Source organism: Paralichthys olivaceus, chromosome 8 (genome assembly GCF_024713975.1).
Source record: "Paralichthys olivaceus isolate ysfri-2021 chromosome 8, ASM2471397v2, whole genome shotgun sequence".
Classification (NCBI taxonomy): domain Eukaryota; kingdom Metazoa; phylum Chordata; class Actinopteri; order Pleuronectiformes; family Paralichthyidae; genus Paralichthys; species Paralichthys olivaceus.
Window position 1 is genome coordinate 5,370,752 of NC_091100.1, and position 24,848 is coordinate 5,395,599.

At 42.9% G+C, this 24,848-nt stretch overlaps 2 protein-coding genes across 19 annotated transcripts; one reads left to right on the top strand and one right to left on the bottom strand.

Annotated features, from left to right (window-relative positions):
* Positions 1–10: 10 nt before the first annotated feature.
* Positions 11–19,543, top strand: pcm1 (pericentriolar material 1). 18 transcript variants are annotated; one of them, XM_069529425.1, is made up of 40 exons: positions 11–150; positions 1,764–1,874; positions 2,120–2,368; positions 3,456–3,782; positions 4,575–4,745; positions 5,227–5,346; positions 5,616–5,802; positions 6,670–6,779; positions 7,011–7,284; positions 7,362–7,512; positions 7,860–8,066; positions 8,226–8,392; positions 8,627–8,856; positions 9,061–9,203; positions 9,338–9,467; positions 9,753–9,920; positions 10,006–10,187; positions 10,379–10,594; positions 10,694–10,976; positions 11,068–11,213; positions 11,294–11,520; positions 11,773–11,953; positions 12,043–12,353; positions 12,625–12,780; positions 13,001–13,057; positions 13,218–13,390; positions 13,733–13,864; positions 14,452–14,578; positions 15,017–15,184; positions 15,307–15,404; positions 15,964–16,098; positions 16,189–16,389; positions 16,508–16,567; positions 16,655–16,802; positions 17,154–17,314; positions 17,397–17,460; positions 17,584–17,801; positions 17,893–17,985; positions 18,527–18,650; positions 18,848–19,543. In XM_069529425.1, the coding sequence occupies exons 2-40, from the start codon at positions 1,779–1,781 to the stop codon at positions 18,871–18,873; spliced, it is 6,417 nt and encodes a 2,138-aa protein (XP_069385526.1). In that variant the 5' UTR covers positions 11–150; positions 1,764–1,778; the 3' UTR covers positions 18,874–19,543. The 18 variants fall into 18 exon arrangements, with proteins under 18 accessions (XP_069385526.1, XP_019958659.2, XP_069385535.1 ...); XM_020103100.2 differs by having other exon boundaries at positions 17,154–17,302; XM_069529434.1 differs by having other exon boundaries at positions 15,119–15,184.
* A 646-nt stretch (positions 19,544–20,189) lies between these two features.
* On the bottom strand, positions 20,190–24,244 carry asah1b (N-acylsphingosine amidohydrolase (acid ceramidase) 1b). The gene is made up of 14 exons (XM_020103078.2): positions 23,863–24,244; positions 23,716–23,762; positions 23,173–23,263; positions 23,004–23,090; positions 22,838–22,916; positions 22,641–22,715; positions 22,505–22,550; positions 22,264–22,408; positions 22,119–22,173; positions 21,943–22,024; positions 21,612–21,743; positions 21,126–21,249; positions 20,939–20,995; positions 20,190–20,841 (listed from the first exon to the last, which is right to left on the bottom strand). Exons 1-14 carry the CDS (start codon positions 23,929–23,931, stop codon positions 20,752–20,754), a joined length of 1,179 nt encoding a protein of 392 aa, XP_019958637.2. The 5' UTR covers positions 23,932–24,244; the 3' UTR covers positions 20,190–20,751.
* Between the last annotated feature and the right edge of the window lie 604 nt (positions 24,245–24,848).

The window sequence follows — 24,848 nt, forward strand, 5'->3', positions numbered from 1 at the left end:
GTACATATCCCGGAGTTGCTGCATTTGGGGACCGATCGAACGTGTTTTATTTATCCGATGTCTCCGACCTGACTCTGCGGGAATCGGCGAAGCCTCCACCGCTGTTTGTGACGCACTAACCCGCGCTGTTCGCTCCCCTTCCTCTGAATGGTAACACCGACCCTTTCCGACAAGCTAACTTTAGCTAGCACATTTGTGTTTTTTTGTTGTTGTTGTTTTGTAATAACGACACTAAAAGGCTGTAATTCCATCAACCTGCTGTGGTTTGTCGTTAGCCACGCGATGCTAACGCTGGGCAGTCACCCCCCCCCCCCGGTTGTTCGTAGTTTTAGCGCGACAACCTCGCTAATCTGACCCGCTGTAAATTAGCCTTTATCCTGCTTACAACTTTTACCGTGACATTTAAAGTTAGCACCGAGCGGCTGTTAGCGAGCTAAGTAGCGTTAGCCCGGGCTACACAAACACAGGCTCGGCTACTACTTTTGGCGACTCGTTAGCATGAAGGTGCCTGAGATTGATGAGTTGTGTGGATCGATGTTGTTGTTGGTCGATAACCAAAGTGGCGCTAACCAGTGGACTGGCCGGGTCGATGGGGGTGGGGGGTTAGCCCGAGTTGCCATGGGGATTGCGTGAACCAGGTTCGGCTCTGGATGGAGTTGCGAAGCTAGTTTGAAGTTTAGCAAAGCGACAACTTCACCAGTCACCACAGGTTGACTCTTAGCTCGTAGCTACGCGTCCTGACAGGTAAGCTAACGGTTAGCCGGCGTGTGTTACGGGGATAAACAACCCCGCTGCGTGGTGGAGGGAACGGGTCATTGTTGTGTTCACACCCGGGAACCACAGCGGGCCACACAGACACACACACACACACACACACACACACAGACACAGATAGACACACACAGACACAGACACAACAACAAAACCCAACTGCTGCTAACGATCAGCTCACAGAAAACGTGTTTCTCTGAAGTGTCGTCGTTGGCTGTCGGTAAGAAATGATGCTTTCACAGGTGATTGCATTAGCTCTGACTGTAGAATATACAAGCTAACTGCTTCTAGATAAGATAAACCTTGTTTCATGTTATTTTGCCCAGTGGCAGTGAAGTGTTTCCCTCTCATTGTTCCCTTATCTCTAGCTTGAGTGGTTCTCTTCAGTTCCCTGAGCTGTTTATCCAAAAAACAAAATGCACAATTTCATCAAGCAGATGCTCGGGTATGTTACTGAAAAAGTTAAATAATTAGATTAACTTTTCATGAGATTAGTCTTGCAGCCTTTTAAGAATTTTTAAAGCTGCGTTGGGGAAAACGTGTCTCTATAGTAACATCTTTTGGAAAAATAGAGCAACGTTAGCAGACAAAAAAAGACATCCAAGAATCTGCATTACTTTACTAAGTAAGTAAGAGTGAGTGGAGAGCAAGATGAGCTATAAGGAGAGTAGCACTGCAGAGTAAATGGATTGCACATTAATGTAAATATGTTCATCTTTGAAATTAAAATGCATTAACAGAAGTTGGGTGTCAGGTTGTTAAATGTTTTTAAGTTGCCTCAGCAAACAAGAGCTATCTTGCTAAGCAGACGGACAGGTTCCTTTATTGTCATTGCGAAACAAAGTACAACAAAATTAGTAGCAATCCACACGTGCATTTACACGACGTTCTTCTTTTGTCAAATGTTTTTAATGTGTACTTGGGAAAGTTGTTGTGTGTTCTGTCTTTTCTGTGTGCGCTGACCACTGTGCTTTTTTGTTGTGAATTCCCAGCAGTGACTGTGTGTCATGGCAACCGGAGGTGCTCCTTTCGATGACAGTTCAGAAGAGCTACACAACTGGACGGTAACCAATGGCAGTCTGGAAGATAGACTCAACAACATGGTGAGGGCTGGATTAGACCCTCGTGGAAACTATTAAGAAATGGCAGTTTCATTTTTAAATATTGTCACGCTGGAGGGACTCCTCAACACTTTCAGCTTTTACTACACAACCATTATTACTGGAGCTGTGGCTGTCATAGCTTATTGATGCCACAGTATGTCTGAAGTGAACAGTAAACACATTTTGTCACAATAAAAGTAAACACATATTATAATAAACCATTTTCTTCTTTTGTTGTTGTTCAGGACTGGGGTGTGCAGCAGAAGAAAGCCAACCGCTCATCAGAGAAGAACAAGAAGAAGCTGTCAGCTGCAGTGGTGGAGAGCCGCCTGACTAATGATATTTCACCCGAGTCCACCCCCGGGGCCGGTCGCAGGAGAGCACGCACTCCTCATTCTTTCCCACACATCAAATACACCACCCAGATGTCTGTTCCAGACCAAGCTGAGCTAGACAAGCTGCGTCAGAGGATCAATTTCACAGACCTGGATGAGGTAAACATCTGCTGTATCCCATTAGAAGTATTTTGTTTAGTTCATTGTGGTCAATTTATGTTCCTGGAATACAGAAATAGATTTTTATTTGACATACATATGCTTGAGGGACTTACATGTAGCTTTATTTCATGATGTAACTGGCTCCATTTGGTGCTGTAGACTGCTGACAGTCAGTACAGTAACACAACACAATTAAAAATCTGACAGGAAGCTTTGTGAGAAAAGTGTGATCTTGTTGGGTGTATATTTAGAAATAAATTAAATCTGTGGAGTTTTTGACTAAAACACTGTAGGGCAACGTTTTAATGAGCACATCCTGATCTATACTGTATTAATGTACCCGCTCTGCACAAACAGTAGTTTATAACACAACGCTCATTCCATCAGCAGATGCGTAACAAGTAATCTTTCAGCAAATAAATGCCAATGCACTGCTGTGATCCTCCAGCAGTCAGCAGAGGAAGTGATATCAGAATAGTTTTCATAGTTTAGCATGGAGTCGTGTAGTTGACCTTGTTCTGTCCCAGCAGTTAAAAAAAAATAGCAGACAGAGCTGTTCAAGAATGGAAGGACATGCAAACTTTGCTGAGGGGTGAACAACAGAGTGAATCTTTGGGAGAATATTTAAGCCTCCTCCTTGATGGACAAAGCTGAAGTCAGAGGACATTTTCAATCAATTCATTGTCATATCATTATTTTTTACTGGATTAGTTATATAATGTTTAGCTGCATATGTAAAGATGGAAAACAAAACAAGATTATTTGTAGGTCACTTCAAGGCCAATGTATTTTTCCTTCAGGCTTGGAAGTAGGTGGAGAGGTTACAGTGAGCAGTTTGTTGCAATATGCAACTTCACCACTAGACGCCACTAAAACCTTCAACAAATACAATTCTATTTCTTTCATTTTGCCTTCAAATCTATTAAAATGCAATTACTTAAATAAATTGTAGAGGCCTGGTACAGAAACATGACAGTAGCAAAACCTTAATAATGAGAGGAACAATTACAGTATCTGAGGTTTTTGAAAGAATGAGGAGAATAGTGAGTTGTGATTTGTCTAAATCATCTTTATTCTTATTTAGAGGAGCATCGGCAGTGACTCCCAGGGGCGTGTCACTGCTGCCAACAACCAGCGGCAGTTAGCTGGAGAGAACAAGAAGCCCTACAACTTCCTACCTCTGCATGTAAACACTAACAAGAGCAAGACGCTGCTGCCTCCCTCCTCCTCTGCCCCAGCCACTCCAGCCATCACCAAGGAAACCAAGAAGCAGAGCCCAGCACTCAGGGATACGTTAACCCCTGTGATTCCTACCAAGGAAACTCCAAGGCTCAGCCTTGGTGGCGCAGAGAGAGGGCCCTTGGTGCACAGAGCATATGGGAGAGAGGAGCCACAAGTAGACAGCAGCCAGGTAATATTTTGTCCTGTAGTTTCTAAAGCTTGGTCTTAATGTCTTGTTGTCTGTTGAGGATTCCGTGGAACAATCTTTGTCTCAAATATGCACAATTGTTTAACAAAGTTGGCTCCAGTCCATCAAGCAGATGCTGAGATATTTTACTGAATAACCGAAACAATCTGATTTACTTTTTATGATATGAGTCTTGCTGCCTTTTACAAAAAGATACCTTCATTTTAATTGAACAACAAAGTTGTTAGTAGCAATTCACATGTGCACTCATACATAACAGACAATGCATATAGATATTAGCTGTATAAAGTTTTAACAGAGAAACAGCTGGCTAGTTCAGGGGGTCTTGAGATGTGTAACATCAGCAAATTTACATAGATGGCTGGTCTGACTGTTAATGAAGTGTAGTAAGTAACTGGCATTGATGAAACCCCTGTAATTTTATACAAAGACTCAACTAAATATTACTGATTGAAATGAATCAATTCTAACATGTACATATAGTTTATGTCTGTGTATCACTGCTCTCAGACTTCTACTGTGAAACCAGAACTAGGATAAATGTGAGCGAGAGGTGGTGCAGCTGAAACTGTATTTAGGGCAATTTATAAATATGCCATCCTCGGTGCCCAGTGAGTTTTGTGCCCAACCCCCTCTCTGCTCTTGTTTAGCCGAGTCTGAGCCGTCGCTACAGATGCTCGCTCACTTTTCCTTACATCCGTCTTTGTCCTCTCCTCATGTGCTCCTCTGAAACCCACACCCATACTCCACCCTCCTTTCTTTGCATGGTCTCAGGTGGTGAGCAAACTGATCCAGATCCGGGAGTACATCAGCAAGGCCAGCTCCATGCGGGATGACCTGGTGGAGAAGAATGATGTGCCGGCCAACGTGGAGCGTCTCTCTCACCTCATCAACCACCTCAAGGAGCAGGAGAAGTCTTATTTACGGTTCCTGCAGAAAATGCTGGTAAGTTTATCAACTGTGTCTCTGTCTTAAAAGCTCAGTTTCTAATGAGAATCTACTTGTGTGCCTTACTACTGACTCTATCAGACAAATCTGTTTAATCTTGGCTAAATGTGCTGTGTCATGTGCAAAGTAGTTTATAAGCTAACTAACAGCTCGAGTGCAACCTGTTCTTCTCGGTATCCAGGCAGCCTGCCACACATATATGTTTAATGAATGTCTTTCTCTGTGGCCTGAAACACCCAACAGGGGAGTCATGTTTCACGGGATGATAGATGTGGGACATAGCATGACACCGTTTTTGCTGTGGGGTAATTTGTTTTGATCGCTGTAACTGGATTCAAGTATTTCTCTGAAGTACAATGTAGTTTTTAACAGAACTGTAAGAATTAAATTCACTGGCTCTTTTCAGTCTCTATACTCGGCAAACTTTTTTTGTTGTAGCTTTGTTTGAGTGAGGCTGTTGTCTCTGCTTTGTCTTTAGGCACGGGAGAATGAAGAGGACGATGTAGGGACCCTGGATTCTGCAGTGGGCTCAGGTTCACTGGCAGAGAGCACTTCTCTTAACATTGAGGTCCGCTCTTCTGATGCCTCAAATGCTATGGTGTGTATATTTGTTATGACTGATGTTAATGTTCTCTTTTGCATTGTCTGTTGACAGTGTTATTACAATTATAATTCCGTGTTGTCTTAATATTCTGAGGAAATGGAACCAAAGCACCATGTCGCTACTTTGCCCTTTTCACTGCACGTGTTTTGCTTATTTGCTTTGTCAATACCTGACCATTCCATACCATATAACATTTCTGCAGTGTTGCTCTTGTGGGTTTTGTTCGACTCAGTGTTTTATATGGTGTGTGTTCTTTTTTGTAGAGCGGTAGACCAGAAGTTGTCCGTGCTGACCAGAAGGAGGAGTTGGAGAATCTGCGTAAGCAACACGAGCTGCTAAAGAAGATGCTGGAGCAGCAGGAGCAGCTCAGGGCCCTGCAGGGCCGCCAGGAAGCCCTGATGGCCATGCAGCACAGCGCAGAACAGGCACTGGCTGTGATTGAAGACACTGGTGAGATACACACTAACTAACATAGTCCCTGAAATGGTCTCAGACTAATGTTATGTGTTGAGGAAGATCAAGCAAGAAATGCATGTCCATCGTTCTGTGCTCTGACACAAAGGCACATTTAAAACAGGCAAAACATCACAGATATTGTTATTCAGTCAATATCAGTGTCCTTGTCCTTTTGCAGCCATACATGTCCAATCCAGTCCTCTTTCCATTAGGTGGATTTTAGTTTCATCAGTCCACACAACTGCAGCCTGTCCTCTCTGTTTTTGAGGTTAACTGAGGGCTTGCATCTTGTGGTGGATCCTCCGGTTATGGTCACGAGGACTTCTCTTGATAAAGGAGTTTTTCTTCACCACACAGTTGATTGTCTTCTCATCCACAAGACGTTCCTTTGTCTACCAGTTGTTTTCCATTTTCATGCATTTCTCATGTTTTTTTAGCGCGCACCCTCCTGACTTTGGCAAACCAACCAATCCTCATTTTGACAGACATCTCTAAATGTAAATAGTAATAATCTCAATAAATGTAAATAGCAACTTTCAACTCTGAGGCACATCTGATGTTTTTTGTGCAAGGACTAACATCAAAACAACACACAGCTGCCAAAGAGAAGCCAAGTCTCCAATTACTTGTGAAATCATAACATTTAGCCGCTATGTGTTCAAAGGCGAAAATCTCTCACACAGTTCTTTCTATATTAATATATATCTATTCAAATTAAAGCTGAGAACTTGAATCAAGTAACCATTATTTGATTTCAGAAGCACTGAGGCTCAAAGCCTACAGAACAAAAGTTTTAACTATTCAGATTGACTGAACTTGACTGTATGTTTCATTCCTTTTGTACATTTTGTTCTTCACTAGTTGTCACAGAAACCACAGGCAGTGTATCCGGCCTGAGCATCACATCAGAACTGAATGATGAGTTAAATGATTTGATCCAGCGGTTCCACAACCAACTACATGACTCTCAGGTATAGTAGACACAGATGAATGATACCGTTGTCATTTATGAAATATTTCATACACTAATGTGTTTAAATATAAATGCATTTTGTACAATTTTGTGAAGACTCTGTTTGTAAGGTTCGTCTCTTGCCTCTGACAAGCCTTGTTGGTGCTTTAACAATCGTTATTTTATCAATTATTGTTGAATTAAATAAGGAAGTTATAGTTTTAGACTTTCATTATTATTTGTCCTATAGACTAAAGCGGTGCCAGACAACCGTCGCCAGGCGCAGAGTCTTTCCCTCTCCAGAGAGCTGCGCTGGTCCAGGGCTCCCCAGGCCGTTGGCCCACCTCAACACAGGCCACTGCTCCACTCAGCCTCCGGCCCACACACTGGATTAGACACTGGAGCAACAGCTGCCAGCGTCAAACTCACCAAGCTCCAAGAACTCCATGACAAAAAGCAAACCATGGACAAGATCCTGCAGGAGCTGCATTCACTGAGAGACCAAACTCTCAACAATAACTCATGTAAGAATACTGCTCATTAGAACATACAAAGCTTCTTGTTATAGTTCTGTATCATTTCATCACGTGTCTCCCTGCAGGTCGTGGCCTGTCGGCACAGTTCAGCCTGAGTGTGGGAGGATCTTCAGATGGCGCAGCTGCTCTGTGCACTAATGGGGCCTCAGCCTCCACTTCATTTCATCCTTCACTCACACAACACCAGGACAGCGCCAACTCCACAGACAAGCTCAGGTGCGCTCAGAAATACTCCCAGCTTCAAGCACTTTAATTGGAATGTTGTGTATCAGCAGCATGGTGCTGTAGACTGCCTGTTGTGTAACACAGGATGGTGCAGTGCAACCTCGTAGCAACAAAACCTACATTGTGTTAGATTGTGCCACCAGTTCATAAGTTTGCTGCTAAAGTTCTCTTAAACAAGATACTCAGTCGGGGTTTGCTCTTCTGTATGTGACTATGAACTTTGACCTTAAGTAGTGGCACAAATTTTAAGACATTGCTCTTGTTTGTTTCATAAAATCGGAAATTGTTACACATCAATTTCATTCACGTGATCTGTTGTAATTATTAACTCCCCACAGGAAGCTGAAGGAGGTCCACAAGCGTTTGAATGAGCTCCGGGAGTTAGTTCAGTACTATGAGCAGACTTCTGATATGATGGTGGATGCGGTCAATGAAAATGTGAAAGAGGATGAAGAAGATGAGGAAGATGAAACGGAGGATGGTTCTATATTTGAAGCCATGTTTGACTCTGAGCAGGAGAACCGCCAGCCTGTGACTAATATCAGGTGAGGGTCTAAATAAATGAATTAGTAAATAAACTGACGATAACATTTAAATGTCAGAGGAGAAAAAGTTTTCACTATAAACAAATTGGGATTACAATACGATGTGCATGATTCCACTACTGGGATGTAACCATAATAGATGCTGCATGTGATCTTTAGAAACCCACAGCGCAGAGGGAACTGGACAGACCTGAACAGCCTGACCAACGGGCGCAGTGTCAGGAGCAGTGGTACTAACAACCGGGACGGCAGACTCAACACTGAGTGTGAGATCAACAACCGCTCAGCAGCCAACCTCCGCAGCTTCAAACTTCCCTCAGCCATAGGTACGCACATGGACACACTGACTAATTTCACATCTTGTGTATGTATAAATATGTATAAATACACAAAATGATTAGTGTGAAGTTGTTTGGATGATGCTTTCAAGATTTCAGGAGCACGCAGTTGAAGGTTTATGTCAATTTAAAGTTTAAAAGGGGCAAGCAACACATTTCTACAGGACATGACTTTTCAGACCAACAGAATCCAAACATTTCTGTAACTTTGCTCTCATCTAGAGTGCCAGTACAACAGGGACACTCCCTATAATCAGGTGAAGCACGAGGATGAAGATGAGGAATGTCTCGATCAAGACACGGGTGCACAGGCTGTGGCTCCTGACAGCGAAGCATCGGGGTCCAGTCGGAGGAGCAGCCTGGGGAACGATGGAGGATTTTCCCAGAAGGTCCATCGTCAGACAGCAAAGCAGAAACTACGGCAGCTGCAGGAACTGGTTGCCATGGTTCAGGTGAGACTAATGTACTGTGTCATGTCAATATAGTGTTGCTGTGGGTTTTCTAAATTGTCGCAGTGTAACATAAAGCGTAGGATCTGAACATTCCTGACTTTGATGACTCCTGTGTATGCCATCAAACAGATGCTGCATTCATTTTCAACAGATGACATATAGCTTTGCAAAACCGTAGTTAAAGTGTGTTTCTGCCTCCATCAGAGTGATGACACAGATGCTACAACAGCTAACGAGGATGAAGCTTTACACCAACAGCCAAATAACACCAGAGCTACTGCAACGAGGCCACTCGGATCTGGATCTAAACAGAATTCCAGAGACCTGACTCTCTCCAGCAAGGCCAGGTATGGCCTGTTTGACACTTTGACACGTTGACAAATGTTCAAAACTTTTTTTTCAGTATTTTCTGTTTATTTTGTCTCATTGTGTTTTGGAATTGGTTTAATTCACATTGCATTTAAAACTACTCTGAACTCAGGGAGAAGTTGTATGAGGAGAAGCTGCTTCAGCAGAAACATGAGTTGAAGCAGCTCCACGAGGAGCGTCAGAGGCTCACAGAAATTCAAGGCAAAATCCACGACCTCCAGTGGGCTTGTCCCGACCTCCAGGTATTTTACACACACAGGTTTCCTGTCATACTCCATGAAAGTAAAATAGGATTTCAGAAAAGGTGGAATCAGGAAGTAGAACTGATATTAGATTTAATAATCATGAAATAAAATGAACACCTCAGTTTTGACAAAATCTTTGGATTCATTGCACGATTGTTGTATCAGGCTGCATTAGTTTTAGCTAAGTGTACTTAATAAACTGTCAATTCTGTGTAAACCTGTTGTTCAAACCTGTGGGTTACGTATTTGTAATATATACTGTAAATATCCATGTCTTTCTAGTCATCTGTGTCCAGCACGGTGAGTCAGCAGGGTTTGCTGAAAAAGGTCCCAGTTGCAGTTTCCTCTCCGGCCACTATTCAGACTTCATCATCCGGACTTAAGACCAACTCCGGTGTCCTCAAACCCACTGCTCCAGAAGCAGCTACGTCTTCAGTCACTGACAATGAGGTAAGACCCTCGACCACAAAGAGTCAATGGTCAAAATGTGACCTGCATGTTCAGAATTGACTCCCCTTTGTTCTTGCCTCGCCAGCAGCTTTGGTCAGAGATGCGTCGCCACCAAATCCTGCGGGAAGAACTGCGCCAACGCAGAAAGCACTTAGAGTCCTTGATGGCTGAACACCAGAGGCGTCGTGGTGTCGGTGATTCTCCTCACCGGACTGACGACCAGGACAGCCTCGCTACGCCCTCGCAAACTGTCAGCAGGGATGAAAGGTATGAGGCATATAGTTCCAGGGGCTTGCCTCACAAATGTCCAAGTGATAAGTTGGTTTTTAGTATTGATATTTCTTTCTTTTTGTAGAGCACTTCTCACTCATCATTTTATTTAACTGATATAGGAATTTTAACTTATCAGTCGTCCACATACGGCTACATTTTGTAACATTTTGTTGATGTGTCATTAGAACAATGGCTACCTGGGGTTCCTCTCCTTGCCACCTCGATGGTGATGATGACGACGATGACGACGACGATGATGATGATGAATATCACACGGAGATAGGTGCAGAGGAGGAAGAGGAGCAGGAAGAATGTGCAGAGAGCACCTCTGATGACGACATCCACATCTTCCTTTCGAGCAGGAACCAGTGCTCTTACAGTAACAGGAATAATCAAGGAAGGTGAGACACAGTGGAGCCAGTATGAATGATGTTACGTTCTAGTTCTGATATCTATAATATGTATTTTAAATGCATGTGCTTGCCTTTCTGTGTCTCCAGTAACCTAAAGCCTCCACCAGCTTTCTCAGGTGAGTGTGGTGGCAATCTTCATAACAAGACGAAGGTCAAGCAGCAGCAGCAGCAGCAGCAGCAGCAGCCGTCGAGGAGTTTGAACCAGTCTGCAAACCAACATGGAGGTACACGGAGGCAAGAAAACCTCCGCTGGGCTTCAGAGCTTTCCTTTACTGAGGGCTCGTGTCCCTGGCAGGATCAGATCAGCCAGCTGCAGAGACAGCTGGATTTCAGCACCAGCATGTGTCAGACGCTCCTGCAGGACCAGCAGGTTGGTGCACTGAACAAGTGGAAGTGGATTTTCTTTCTCTTCCAAAATAAAACAGAAAGTAATGAACCTCTTGTGTTTTCTCTTTCCACAGACCCTGTCCTACATGCTGCAAACCCTGCTGACGAGTCAGTACAGCATGTTACCAAACAACCTTCCATCGCCGCAGGTCCAGCTGGTCATGCACCAGCTCAACCAGTGTTACACACAGCTGGCTTGGCAGCAAAACAACATACAACGGTGAAAGCAATAGCATACATACACTACTTTATCTGTAACGTAAGTGGTACATCTTTGTTAATGTGAAACTTCTCCTCCAGACTAAAGCAGGTCCTGAACGACCTCCTTCGCCAGCAGCAGCAGCAGCAGCAGCAGCAGCTGCAGCAGCCTTCCTCTTCAGCAGCAGGTTGGCAGACCCAGAAGCAGAGTTCATCCCAGGAATCCAGCTCTGGTCCCTCGGCCTCTCCTGGCATCTTCCCCTTCTCCTCTACCCTGCATCCTAATACCAACAACATGTCAACTGCTGCCTTATCCCCGTTCCCTCCCAGTATGGCACACATGTTTAATTCTAAAACAAATGTCTTTTTGACAGTCTGTCAAAGTTTTGTCTTTTTGGTTTGTGCAGAGTGTAGAGTTCCAAAAACCCTCCCAGCTACTCAAAAATAAATTATAAGTCATTTTAAAAGGTGCATTTGAATTTGAAGTCATGAATATATTTTAAAGTGACTCAGTTGTGAAGAAGTGAAAGTCCAAATGTCTAACTGTCAGGCTAATTAAGTTTTATTTTTCATTCCTACAGGCTTTAACTTGTATCCACTGTTTCCTGCTCCCATGGGTGAGTTCCCTCAGGATGCAGCAGGTCATGCTGCATCCAACCACCAGAAGCAGCAATTAGACCCCAACACTTCAATCAAAACAGAGTACATGAGTTTCCCTCCCCCGCTGCAGCGCTCTCCTCTTAACAAGACGCCAGAACGAGGGTATGTCTGTCACACTTTGCATTTAAAGACATTTTCAATCATCCAACATTGTTGTTCGTATATTTATTTTTCTACATGATCCCTTTTAGAGCTTCTGGCTGGCTCAACACCTCCTACGCAAACAACACCGTCCAGCCTCACCCATCTAAAAATCACCCACAAGAGTCCCCCCCCTCCTCTCCCACTTTTGTGAACCGCCCCTCCAGACCTCAAGACTTTGACCAGGCATCACTGGAGAGCTTCTCCAGCATGCCCGATCCTGTTGACCCCACCACTATAACCAAGACTTTCAAGGCCGGGCGTAAGGCCTCCGCACAAGCCAACCTGGCCTCCCGAAGCAAGACTCCCAACTCCAAGGGTCGTCGCAGGTGGAACAAAGGGCACAACAAGAACAGTGAAGGTAGGAAAATGGAATGGAATGTGTAACTGAAGCTGCTTTCAGACACTGAACTCCACATAATCTCCTGAAATTATCTGGAAGGGCTGAATGTGAGAGTGCAAATCACAGACACCTGGTAGAAACTGTTTGTTCACCTCAAGTGATGATGTTTCTAACGCAGAGTTGTCGTTCTAAAAAAAGATGGAAAGATTTGGGAGTTTCTGGCGATGATGGCTGATGCAGGTGTCAATGTGCTCTCACCTGTGGTTTTATTTTGTTGTGTGCTCCTCAGACCGTGACAGTGACAGCAGCACTGTGGACTTTGTCCAGGAGAGGGCCGCCCCGACCCGTCAGAAGAATCAGAATCAGAGTCTGCTCGACAAACTGACTCAAGAGAAACTGAACAGCAAGACTAAGCCTGGGAACAAAAGAAATGACCTCTCCTCTGGTATGGATAGAAATACCCCTAGTGAATGTTATACACCTGCACTCTTTTCTGTTTAATTTTTTTTATATCCACATCTGGCTTATTTTACATCAACACTTTTTTTTATGTAATTAATGCATCTCATCATTTTACATAATTTTTATTTATTTTGTGTATTTGTCACGTTTATTTTAATTCTGGGTCAAATTACTTTGTCACTTTTAATTTATCTTACTCACAGCCTATGCTTGGAGGACACCCTTCCTCTCTAACAGAATTGCATGCACAGAAGCACCAGGTAATCTCAAAATGCGAATCCAAGAATTGTTTGGTTTCGTGTTACCTTAACATCACATGCATCCAAATCTGCACTAAAGCTTCTACGTACGAGGACAGATGACTGTTTTCACTCATGGACCAGATTCTGTAAATGACCGTTAATTCCTTTGAACCTGCAGATGCGAGCAGTGATTTCTCTCTGTTCGAGGCTCTGAGGGAAACCATTTACTCCGAAGTGGCGACCTTGATTTCCCAGAATGAGTCCCGGCCTCACTTTCTCATCGAGCTCTTTCATGAGCTGCAGCTGCTCAACACCGACTACTTACGGCAGAGGGCGCTCTATTCCCTCCAGGTGAGAGTGGACACATGCATCTGTTGTTTCAATCTAATGTGAACATATTCTTAAGACTGGGCTCTAATTATCTGATTGTATTATAAAATGGGTATTTTTGTAAATGGCAGACTGTGGGATTTAAGGACAAATGTAGTAAAGCTGGCGGCCTTGAACTATTTTGGGAAACGTGTCTGAAACCATTATCTTCTATTTTTAATATTTGATTTAATCCAAACTGTGTCTATCCTTGTGTGATGTAATCTGATTTCGATATTAGAATCACATGCAATCTGACCTCACACAATCTTTCATTGCTAACTTCAGTCCATGGTTACAACCATCTGTCTGTGTCTCTCTCAGGATATAGTGACTCGGCACCTGGCAGAGAAGAGTGCAGCTGAAGACCAGCTGCCCCCTCTCGGTCCTGTGGTGTGGGCCGCAGGCTCTCACTCCGAGCTGACGCCCAGTGAGAGTCTGGCTACCAGTGATGCAGTAAGAGACGCATCATCACCTCCCAGCATGAGACTCCCACCCCTTCCTCCATAATGTTTCTTCTCTTCTTATTAACAAGCTGTGGCCTGTTCTGCAGTATATTGTTTCACTAACTTTACTTTCTTCCTCGTCTACATTTCCGTCTTTGATCAGTCTCTCTCTCTCACCTTTCATCTGTCTCTGCCTCGTCTCATGTCATCCGTCAATGTCTCTTTCAATTCTCTGATTTTAATTCCCCCCACCCTATTTTCATTGTCTTTGAATTGAACTTGGCAGCACAGCACAGCCTGTCTGTAAAGAAAATGACCCTCATCTCTCCATGTCTCTGTTTCCCAGATGAGACATGAATCCTTTGTTCTGGGCCAAGGTCCCCAGAGATCTGCTAATTGGAAGCCAGACCCTTGTCTGTCTAAATAACCTTTGTTCAGGAAATGTCTAATTTTCCGTGTTTACACTGTGAATTCTTTGGGTGCTGTTTATTAAGTGGATCTGTGATTCATCTATTGTCTTATATTGAAGATGATCAAATGTAAGATGGAGGTGTTGGTTTGTGTTTGTACTCAAAGCAGAATGCTTGTCTCCTTCAGGAGGTGGTGGAGAAGAATGTGAACACACAGAACAGAATGAAGAAGCGGGAGGAGGCAGAGTCGGTGGACAACGACAGCACCATGTCGACCTCCTCCAACCTGGAACCATTCGCTAATGACGACCTGGGTATAGTTTGCAGTTGCATGTGTACAGCTTCTGATTTTGGAAAGTGACGGTTTAAAGCTCAGAAATCTTTCACTCTCCACTCGTGTTCAGCTGATTTGCTTTGCCTACTTACTTTGACTGAGGTTCCCCTTCCCAGTTTTTCCAGCAGAGTTTCTCTGGGTGAACAATCAGTTTTTACACATAGGATCAACTCTACTCTGCCAAATTTAAGAATATATCCTGAATGGCCGACTCTCAAATTTGCAGAATTTCAGTATCTGATTAATAAGCGACGCCTGGGATACTGTGTTTGATCCTCTAGTGTCAGCCTGGTTGTTCTGCAGGTGCATTAATATCCATCACTGTCTTCTCTTTCCTCTTGCTGCATTGATTTTTGAAATATTCATATCCCATTTCTGTTTCTCCCTGCTCTCCTTCCTCTCTACGCTGCTCCGATAGGCAACACAGTGATTCATTTAGACAAAGCTCTGGCCAGGATTAGGGAGTATGAGCGCATGAAGCTAAAAGCTGAATTTAACCCCTGCAATGCCGGCGCTGCAGGTGCAGGTGGCTCTGACGTCTCACACGCTGAACATCCTTCTGTTAACCCTGCGCAACCCCTGGAAGGTACCCGACCCCATGACCGACTGCAACATGTGCAAAGAACTGTAGCGACTGTAGAATACTGTGCTCTTTAATTTAGCTGATTTTTAAAATACGTATTAACGGTGACATTTGTGTGTGGGCAGGAGCAGAAGCTGGTGACTTGCGCTGTCCTCAGATCGACACGCAGCAGTTGGATCGTCAGATCAAAGCCATCATGACAGAAGTCATTCCCTTCCTAAAGGTAGAATCACCAACACAGGCAGCTGCTGGAGAAACTCTGAATCTCTTATGTTTAACTAATAAAATATAAAGTATGGGCTTGTTATTCTAATTCAGTAATTGTTTTAAAGCAACACTTTGTCAATGCGTTGACCATAGCTCTGACTGCGTGGTCCCACTGAATTTAAACACAACAGAGCGGTGGATATTTCCCATAATCCCCGTCTTCCTGAAAGAGATGAGCTGCTGCTGTAACAAATCCACCAAGCTCTGTTTATAATTATTCATATTTCAAAAGTTTTTGGGCTGATTATTGGAGATAAACGCAATTGAAGACGATCAGTTCCACACTTCTCACAGGAGATCGAATCCACTCACCAAAGTCACACAGAGCAAGAGCGTTCAGGATGAGGCGTGGGAATAAAAAAAGCTGCTATTTTATGGTGGAAAAGTTTCACCGTGTTGCTTCAAGGCTCAGATTAAATGTTACATGGATATAACAGATTTGATTTTATATCAATTATTTGTTTATACTAAGAATGTGAACACGTCTCATATTGATTTCTGTTTTCTTCACTTAGGAGAACATGGACGAGGTGTGTTCCCTGCAGCTGTTGACATCTGTGCGGCGCATGGTCCTTACTCTCACGCAGCAAAACGACGAAAGCAAGGAGTTTGTTCGCTTTTTCCACAGACAGCTGGGAGGAATCCTGCAGGTACAACGGCCGTCACGTTCCTCAGACACATGTGACATGCGTGTGAATGAAGTCTTTCTGACACGTCTTGGATTTTGTTTCTGGCACCAGGACTCTCTCAGTAAGTTTGTCGGTCGCACTCTGAAGGACTGCGGAGAGGACCTCCTGGTGGAGATCTCAGAGATCCTCTTCAACGAACTGGCTTTCTTCAGGCTCATGCAGGATCTGGACAACAGCAGCAACGTCGCTTCAGCAGCCAAACAAAAAAATAAGAGGACGGAGCAACCGAGTAAAGAAAAGCAGCGTCTCAAGGTCAGTTGTTTTTTTTTTTTGTTGTGTTTCCACTCTGCACTTTAATGTGATTCAAAAATTAAACTGAACTAATTTTGACTGAAACTAATTAGACTCTTGTTGTTAATTGATCAATTAGGGAAATACATCAGCTGGTGGTGATAAATCAGTTTCTCCAGTCTACTCAGATGAAGACAAGGTTCGTCTCTTTAACAATGATAATGACGTTGTCAGTAACACGTCAGTGAACAGTGTTAGAATAATCTCTCTTTATTTCTACCTTCAGGACCAGGATGAAGCCGAGCAGGGAAGTGATTCTACACGACAGGAGATTTACCTGCAGACAGAGATGAAGAACAACAACAGGAGCAGTGAAGCCTCTGAGGTTGAAGAGGAAGAGGAAGGAGCTGGACAAGGAATCCCTCTGTCAATCAGTGAGAGAGGTTTATTTTATGTCAAGAGCCCTTTTTTTTTTTAAATAAAGAAGGAAACAGTCTTACTCTCTCTTTCCTACCTTTTCTCTTCAAAATAAAACTTTGAATAAGTGTCTTTAGATTGCATCAGGTTCTTCCTTCTGTAGCTCACAACTTAAAACTGACTGTTTGTATCTGAAAGCACTGAACCTGTAATATCATATTTACTTTTATAAATAGAAAAATGTATCTTAAAGCAAAATGCTTTTGAAAATAATCCAAAGCAAAAGAAAACAAATTTCAGTCCTGTGTTTTTATGCTGTATTCATGGTACATATTCAAATCTCATTTTTGTGCTGCCTTTTTTTTCAGGTCTTTCCAAAGCAGAGACTCAGGCTCTGACAAACTACGGCAGTGGCGAGGACGAGAACGAGGAGGAGGAAATGGAGGAGTTCGAGGCCGGACCTGTTGATGTTCAAACCTCGCTGCAGGTGTCAGCTGATGGACAAGTGGAGCAGGAGGTGAGAGCCACGGTTAATTTCTTTCCATCAACAACCACATAACAAAAACCATCTGTCGTCTCAGTCTGATCTGTGTAACTATGTCGTGTTCTAGGGGACAACAGCCGGTGAATCCCAGGAGACCAAACCTGAACGGTGGAGTTCGGAGAACGATGACGGTGAGGCCCTCTGGATATTTTTAGAGGGAAATCTCCAACTTGCACAATTTAAAACTGGGTCAATCTATTTTCACACCGGTTGTTAACCTCTTTTACCTTTTATCACAAATCTTTGTCTCGCAGAAGTTAATGAGGCAGTTGAGACTATGAATTGCACAGTGGATGAATGTAGCACAGCGGAGTGCCAGAGTCCTGAGGAGGAGGAGGAGGAGGAGGGTAAAGTGGAGGCAGCTGCTGCCTCAGAAGAAAACACCTTAGTCTCCAATGGTCAGGATGTCCCCAACAAGTCGTCCACTACGAGCAGCCCTGACTCTGACTCACCCGTCATGATCAACGTAGACGTATGTCCATTTTAAATTCGTGCTCATCCTATCGAGAGACTTTGGAATGATTCTTCTTGTCTTTGTATTCATTTCTTTATTATTGATGCAGGAGGTGGGGTCAGGAAACACAAGTCAGAAGTCAGACGAGGAAGATTTTGTGAAGCTGGATGATTTACCACTGCAGCTATCAGTGATGTGTGAGGTGTGTAGAAGCTATACACACACACACACACACACACACACACACACCTGTGTCCTCTCAGGTCATGTTTTTGGCTTCTTGAACATCTCAAATCTGCCTTTAGGGAATGTGTTTCAACCAGTTGTCACTTGGACTCAAAGAGTAATGGATAAGATTTGATTGGACAAACGTCACTGTGACCACATACACGTCCGGAAACACTGGTTGGTGGAAGCTGAGGATTCAAGATCCATTAATTATTCCCTGGTAAATTGGTGAAAATGTCAAAGAAAGGTCTCACAATGTTACAGAGACAAAACATTTCCTGTCCTTGTCAAAAAGTTTTATAGAAATCCTGCTGACAAACCAGCAGACGGGGGTGAAAGTGAAACCTCCTCGGTGGAGGTAATTAATGTGCATCTTTTTTAGCAGCACTGGGAAAAAACATTTCTTTAATCCAATGACTGTACTTGTGTGTGTGTGTGTGTGTGTGTGTGTGTGTGTGTGTGTGTGTGTGTGTGTGTGTGTGTGTGTGTGTGTGTGTGTGTGTGTGTGTTGTTAGGAGGAGCTTCAGAAGAGGATCGTGGAGGAGCAGCAGAACAACAACCTGTCTGTGGAGATCCTCGGCGGGAACACTGAATCGCTGACGGTGCTGGTGGGGAACGCACAGGCGCTGAAGGAACCAGGTATGGATTACAGTCCCCGTCGGTCAGGATTACAGTTTGTTTGTGCTGTTGCCAAACATTTTACAAAAGCCAAACCACGGTCTCTTGCTGCCATGTGCACATCCACACAGACCTGAGCTGACACTGCACGCCCTGGTACGTCCCTGCCGCTCCTTGAGTAAATGTTGTGTTCTCTTTTTCATATTTCTTTTTTCCAGACACCGTCGATGCCGAGAGTGTGTGAGGCAGCAGGGCGATGTCTCAACGTTCAAATTCTACTGTTTTTAGCAACACTATGATTTTCACTATTAATCTGTTCTGGTTTTATGATTGTTTAATCTGCTAGTTTAAAAAAAGAGAAACAGCTCAAAATATTGGTCACAAGTTAGCTCACACACACACACACACACACACACACACACACACACACACACACACACACACACACTCTAAATAAAACTAAACATCATAAACACTTAGTTCATTTTACTGCGGGTTGCTTTATGTGATTTACTGTTACTGGGGGGGGGGAGGGGTTTGATTCTGAGCTGCTTATTTCTGACAGTTAAGTCTCCGTTTGATCTGAAGTCTCCTCTGTTCTGGGATCAGTTTGACATGTGTTGCAGTTTCTGTTTTTTTAAATGTTTTATCTGTCTCGCCTTACTCTTGTACAGTTTTGTCGTTCCTGCACTTGATTTGTAATTATAAGGAGATTACAGTGTGATGGGAGTGCAGATGCAGATGCAGCCTGGCTTGTCTCTCCAGCTTCAACACTTTTTCCTTTATGAGCTCAGACTTTACTTTTATCCCTGTTTTGTTCTCTCAATCGTTAGACTCCAGTGATTTTCTCCTGTTATTGATTTGTTGACTCCTGTCATAAGTTTTAAGTAATAAAATACTGGAACCTTCAACAATGATGGTGTGAGTCTTTCTAGTGCTGATTCATCGTCAGGCCTTTCTTCTCTAGACGTGTGTCATCATACATATCTGCTGCTCTCAACATGTTACTGTCACTAAGGTTTACATTAACAAGGCAGGTCCACACAGGTTTACTGTATGTAAGTAGTTAAACTGTATTTTTGAGACTCTGGGTCTGGGTAAATTTAGTTTTGAAATGTTATAAGTAATCAAATCCAATCAGCGTTTTAGCTCAGGGCTGGTTGGTCTGCAACACTGACTGTAAATAAAGATGGACGACACATCTCCACTTCCTCTCAATATCCAGAGAAGAAGTCAAAATATCCTGGACACAAACAATAACAGTAAAATAAGTGATCAGATCTAAAATGATTAAAAAAAACATCTTTTAGAAATAAGTATTTGACGAGAACCTTGGCTTGTCCCTTCCACTAACATGGAGGAGGTAGGGTTTATAATGGTCAAGACGTTTTGGCTTCACTTTAGAGAAGCAATCACATCGTCCATCTCTACACAAAGTCTATGGTCTTAAGTTAATGTCATGATTTATAGGACTATACAATAACTGAGAAATCTCCTAACACTTCAATATAAACACACTCATGTAGTTCACTTCATAAATAAATAAATCACTATCTGTAATTTTGTGAATTCATTTAATAACAATCTTTACAAAAAGCAAAGGTCAGCAATGAGGTACGTTTATCAGTGTTGTTACGTCGTCAGTAGTCACGTGATGAGACTGTAACTCAGATGGTTACAGCCGTGATTGGAGAAGGCAACAAACTGAATAAGGAACTTTTACCACATTAGACTGAATTACCACATAGAGCACTACAATTATCTTTAATTTAATTATACACATGTGCAACAATCTCAGGGGTTTCTCAGCCCACGTTGAGATCCAGGTATGATCACAGTAAAAATACAAAGACATTTACAAATTTAATTCACTTTCGTACCAGTTTCCCTCATGAACAGAAAAAAGCGTTAAAGTATTTTTATCAAAGTTATTTTCTGAATTGTCTAAAACAGAGAAGACAAACAAAATGACATCAGGGATACAAACAGACTTTGGTTCAGCAGATTCGTTGCTGTGCTTCAAGAGAGAACCTGCGGTTTTGTCTCCAGATCAGCTGAGCTCGTCTCGATCGGCGCTTCTACCAAGAGCTCAGCCTTTACAAACTGATCCGGGTTCAGACCATCACCAGGGCATGCAGGGGTTAGGGCAGTCACGGATGTACGACTCCAGGTTCCCAGTAGACACTTGCATCAGTGTTGTGTAAGTGGTCAACTGGAAAAAGACACACGGGGAAAATAAGAAACAAAAATGTTATTTAATCTGAAATCACTTAAATGTCTTTGAATTTTAGATCAATGGACAGACTCACCTTATTTAACACAGGTTTGGTTGAGAGGATGTCGTACATGGTCTTTAGAGAGATGTTCTAAACCAGGAGATAAACAAAGCTCGTTATTTAGAACTAAAAGAAATCACATGATTGTATCACGTCCTCTAATCAGAGACAGACGTTCGTCCAGCTCTTTACAGGAAGTAGGTGTGGTCAGGATATTCACCTTCTGTGTGACCTGGTTCATGCACTTCATGGCGGGAGTCCTGCGATCGTCCAGGAACAAAGGCTGCTCCCAGTGGTCGTAGTTTGTCTCCAGGACGTACCAACGATTCAGCTTCAGGTCGATCCTGAGGGAATCAAATGGAAAAAACCTTGACGTGTGACACGCAGCTGCTCCACATGCAACTGCTTTGTGAAATATGATCAAATCAGCTGATCTAAAATGAAAGCTGTCATCAGGTCCCGGGTGGGGAAGCAGTTTAATGTTTCACAAGACAAACACAGGGAATGCTGAGTCATGGTGACTTTTGAGCCACTACTTTCACTGCTGCATTTGATTTCATTGAATTGTTTTGAGCCCAGGACTGACTTTTACCATACAAAGTCAATTTAACTGGTGATTTTAACAGAAGAGGCCTTTGGAATCTCAAGTCTAGATCCAAGATTACAAACACTGTGTATTGTTGGGATTAAACGCTCCGGTGCTTACTCCAACAAGTCGATGCTGAGCGTTCTGGAGCGGGTGATGATGCAGCCCTGCCCCGTCTGGTTTCCACCGAGGATGAAGTAAGCAGGAGCCAGAAGCTTTGTCGTAGCCAGGCGGGTTTTGGCCTCCTCATAGCTGAGGAGACAAAAGTGACATTTATTTTTGTGGGACAGAGACATCGTCGTGGAGAGACACCATTCAAGTTTTATACTAAACTTAAAGAAACGACGTCTGCTACTGGCTTTTAGAGTTACACATGTCCCTTTTAATTTGTCTTAATAACTTTTGAGAATTTGTATTTTCATTTTCAGGTAAAAGTAGTAGGAAAAAAAACCTGTTTGCATTTTCTAGCACAGAGCGAGTGAGGAAACTCATCCACATCCCGTCTCTCTGGCCCAGGATCCACTCCAGGATTCCTGCATTGATGAGTCGTCATTAATCATGAATCACTGTAAACCATCTCTCTTTCTCTCATGACATCACAAACGGAGCTGAGCGAGTTTTACTCACCGATGTATCCTCCATCAAGGCTGAAGCGTTCATTCATAGTCAGAGTGAATGTGTGCTGAGAGGACAATTTGAAAATAATTAAGTTACTGCCATCAGGAAGCTCCATCGTGTGATGTTAAATGATGTTTAGGAGGAAATATCTTACAGGCTTGATGCCGGTCAACATGCCGACGTATCCAGCAAAGTTTGTGGATTTGAAGACGGTCTGGTTGTTTCTCTTGAAATCGAGGTTCACCACCAGAGGCTTCAGCTTCTCGCTAATGATCCATGACTTGTTTTTCACATCCCAGCTGTGAGGAGGGAAAGATTCATCTCATGAGCTGTGTTGTGTTTTTTTTTTTTTTTAAATCCTGAGTACGATCAAGCTTAAAAACTGAAATTCTCACCCCATAAATAAACCAAAGTCCAGATTTCTTCCATGAAGGAGGTTACCTGAGAAAGCACAGAGACAAAAACCTTTCAGCACTGATGTAGCTTCTCTTTAAACTTCATAATTCAACATGATCGTGGACGATGAACAACCTTTATCATCTTCGGCAACGATTGATGTGCACACAGTGAACACCTCGTAAAAGATGTTGAACAAGACGACCTCACCTGCATTATAAAAACAAAGAGGAAAAATACAGTTCAATGATCAGACAGGGAGACGCGTGGTGTCTGCAGAAAGTTCAGGACTTTTTAAAGAGTTAGAAACATTTCAACATTTGTTTTCTCACCAAGAGGAATTCCGGAAACGGCAGCGATTCCTTTAATTTCCTCACTGAACGGGTCTGGGAGAGTGTTCGCCATCAGAGGCTGCGGGAATGTATCAAACACCTCAGTCACAAAAGCTTTTGTGACAATACAGAAATGAGTCCAGTTTCGAGGAGAAGTAAAACTCACGAGTGTGACGTCGACCAGCTCCACCAGTCTCCCACTGGGCACGAACGCATCAGCCAAGTCTCTGATGGCCTGAATCATGGTCACCAGCTGAAAAAACAGAAAATCGCCATGAGCATAAAAAGTGAGACTTCTGGGTAAATTACTTTCAAGAGCTCTGCAGATCTCTCACATCAGTTTTTTTGTCAGCGATCAGAGTGTTCCATCTCTTGCTGGGGGGCAGGTCCAGGTCCACTGTGTACCAAGCCACCGCTCCTCTGAACCTGCAGACGCAAACAGCTGTAAAATGACTGCAGCAGAATAACGACAAGGAAAACATCCAATCACAGGATTATTATTAATTAGTTTGAGGCCATGTGGGCTAATTGTACAGGATCAATAACCTGCTTCAGGTTTAAAAAGTAACTCATTATAGTAAAATAGAATTAAGAAGTAAAACTAAAAAAATTACCTGATGTTTAATTTGTTTTTGGCAATTTTCCACCACAAGTAAACTAACAATTTTTTTTTTTTTTTTTTTTTACAAGCTGCGGGATTCAACCAAAACTCATCAGGTACAAGCTGCGGGATTTGGAGATGAACGAGGGGTACGTGAAGGCAGCAGAGCGCTGATGTTACCAAACACGAGTTACGTAGAGAAACTGTGATTCTCCATCTGTTAACGATTAACACGTAAACATCTTCACAGCAGCTTCACCGATGTTACGTTACTTACGTGGGTCCGTTGGGCGGGTACATGTGTGAGCGACAGTCCTCAGTGAACTGCAGAACACAAACACAAACACAAACACAACTTCAGGGTAACAACACCGAGTCCACGCAGTTTGTTGGTTTTCTCACGAGGACACGAACACAAACTTACCGGAGGGACGAACTGAGCGGAGGTGACGGAGACCAGAGCCACGGACAGGAGGAGAACACACGGAGACATTTTCTCGACGTCTCGACACGAACTGTTTGTGTTCCGCTCCCCGGCCTGAAGTTTAGCACGTGACGGCGAGCTGACTTTACCGTGACACAGGGGGAACCGGAAGTTACCGAGGAGAATAAAACACCTTCCGAACCAATAAAAAAACGACACAAGTTGAATTAATTAACAATTAAACGTCAAGTGAAACAATATTATTTAGGTTTCTTGACATAAAAAGTGAAAAACTCGATGATTATAATTAACGCGGTGAGAACGACCCCCCCCCCAGCACATTCAACACAACACGGAAGTAAAATTAAATAACCACTTTTTTAAATATTCTTTATTAATCACATCAGAGACAACAACACATTCAACAGGAAATATCTCCATGATAATAAAACTTTATTTTACTGCACTCTATTCTTTAAGAAGTTTTTTGGGTTCTTAATACTTCATCATCACTGGTCTGAACTCTGAGAAGATGATATGAGTCTTAAACGTTTGTACTTGTAGTCATTGTTTACAATAAAGTACATCAATGTAGAAAGAAATACAACAATAATATACGAATGTAATAATATGAACTAATGCACCAATGAAAAGAGAATGCTAAATTACACCAGGGGTGTAACTATAGATGTTACAAGCTGTTGTAGTTTTTATTGTTTTTAGCTCATTTTGAAAATGATTTCCAGCGCAGCTTAATCTTTCATTATTCTTGTGCAGCAGCCTCACTCTCCTCTTCCAAGCAGCTTTTTAATCACATTAATTTAAACACATTAAATCGTTTCCACTTGTAATGCAAAATGTGTTCATGAAATTAATGGTTTTGCAGAATATCTCAGTATAAGTAAACTGAATATCAGTAGCAGTTTACACAATGATGCATCACTAATAGAAGCCCAGTGATAAATAACATGCATGTGTTTCAAGAT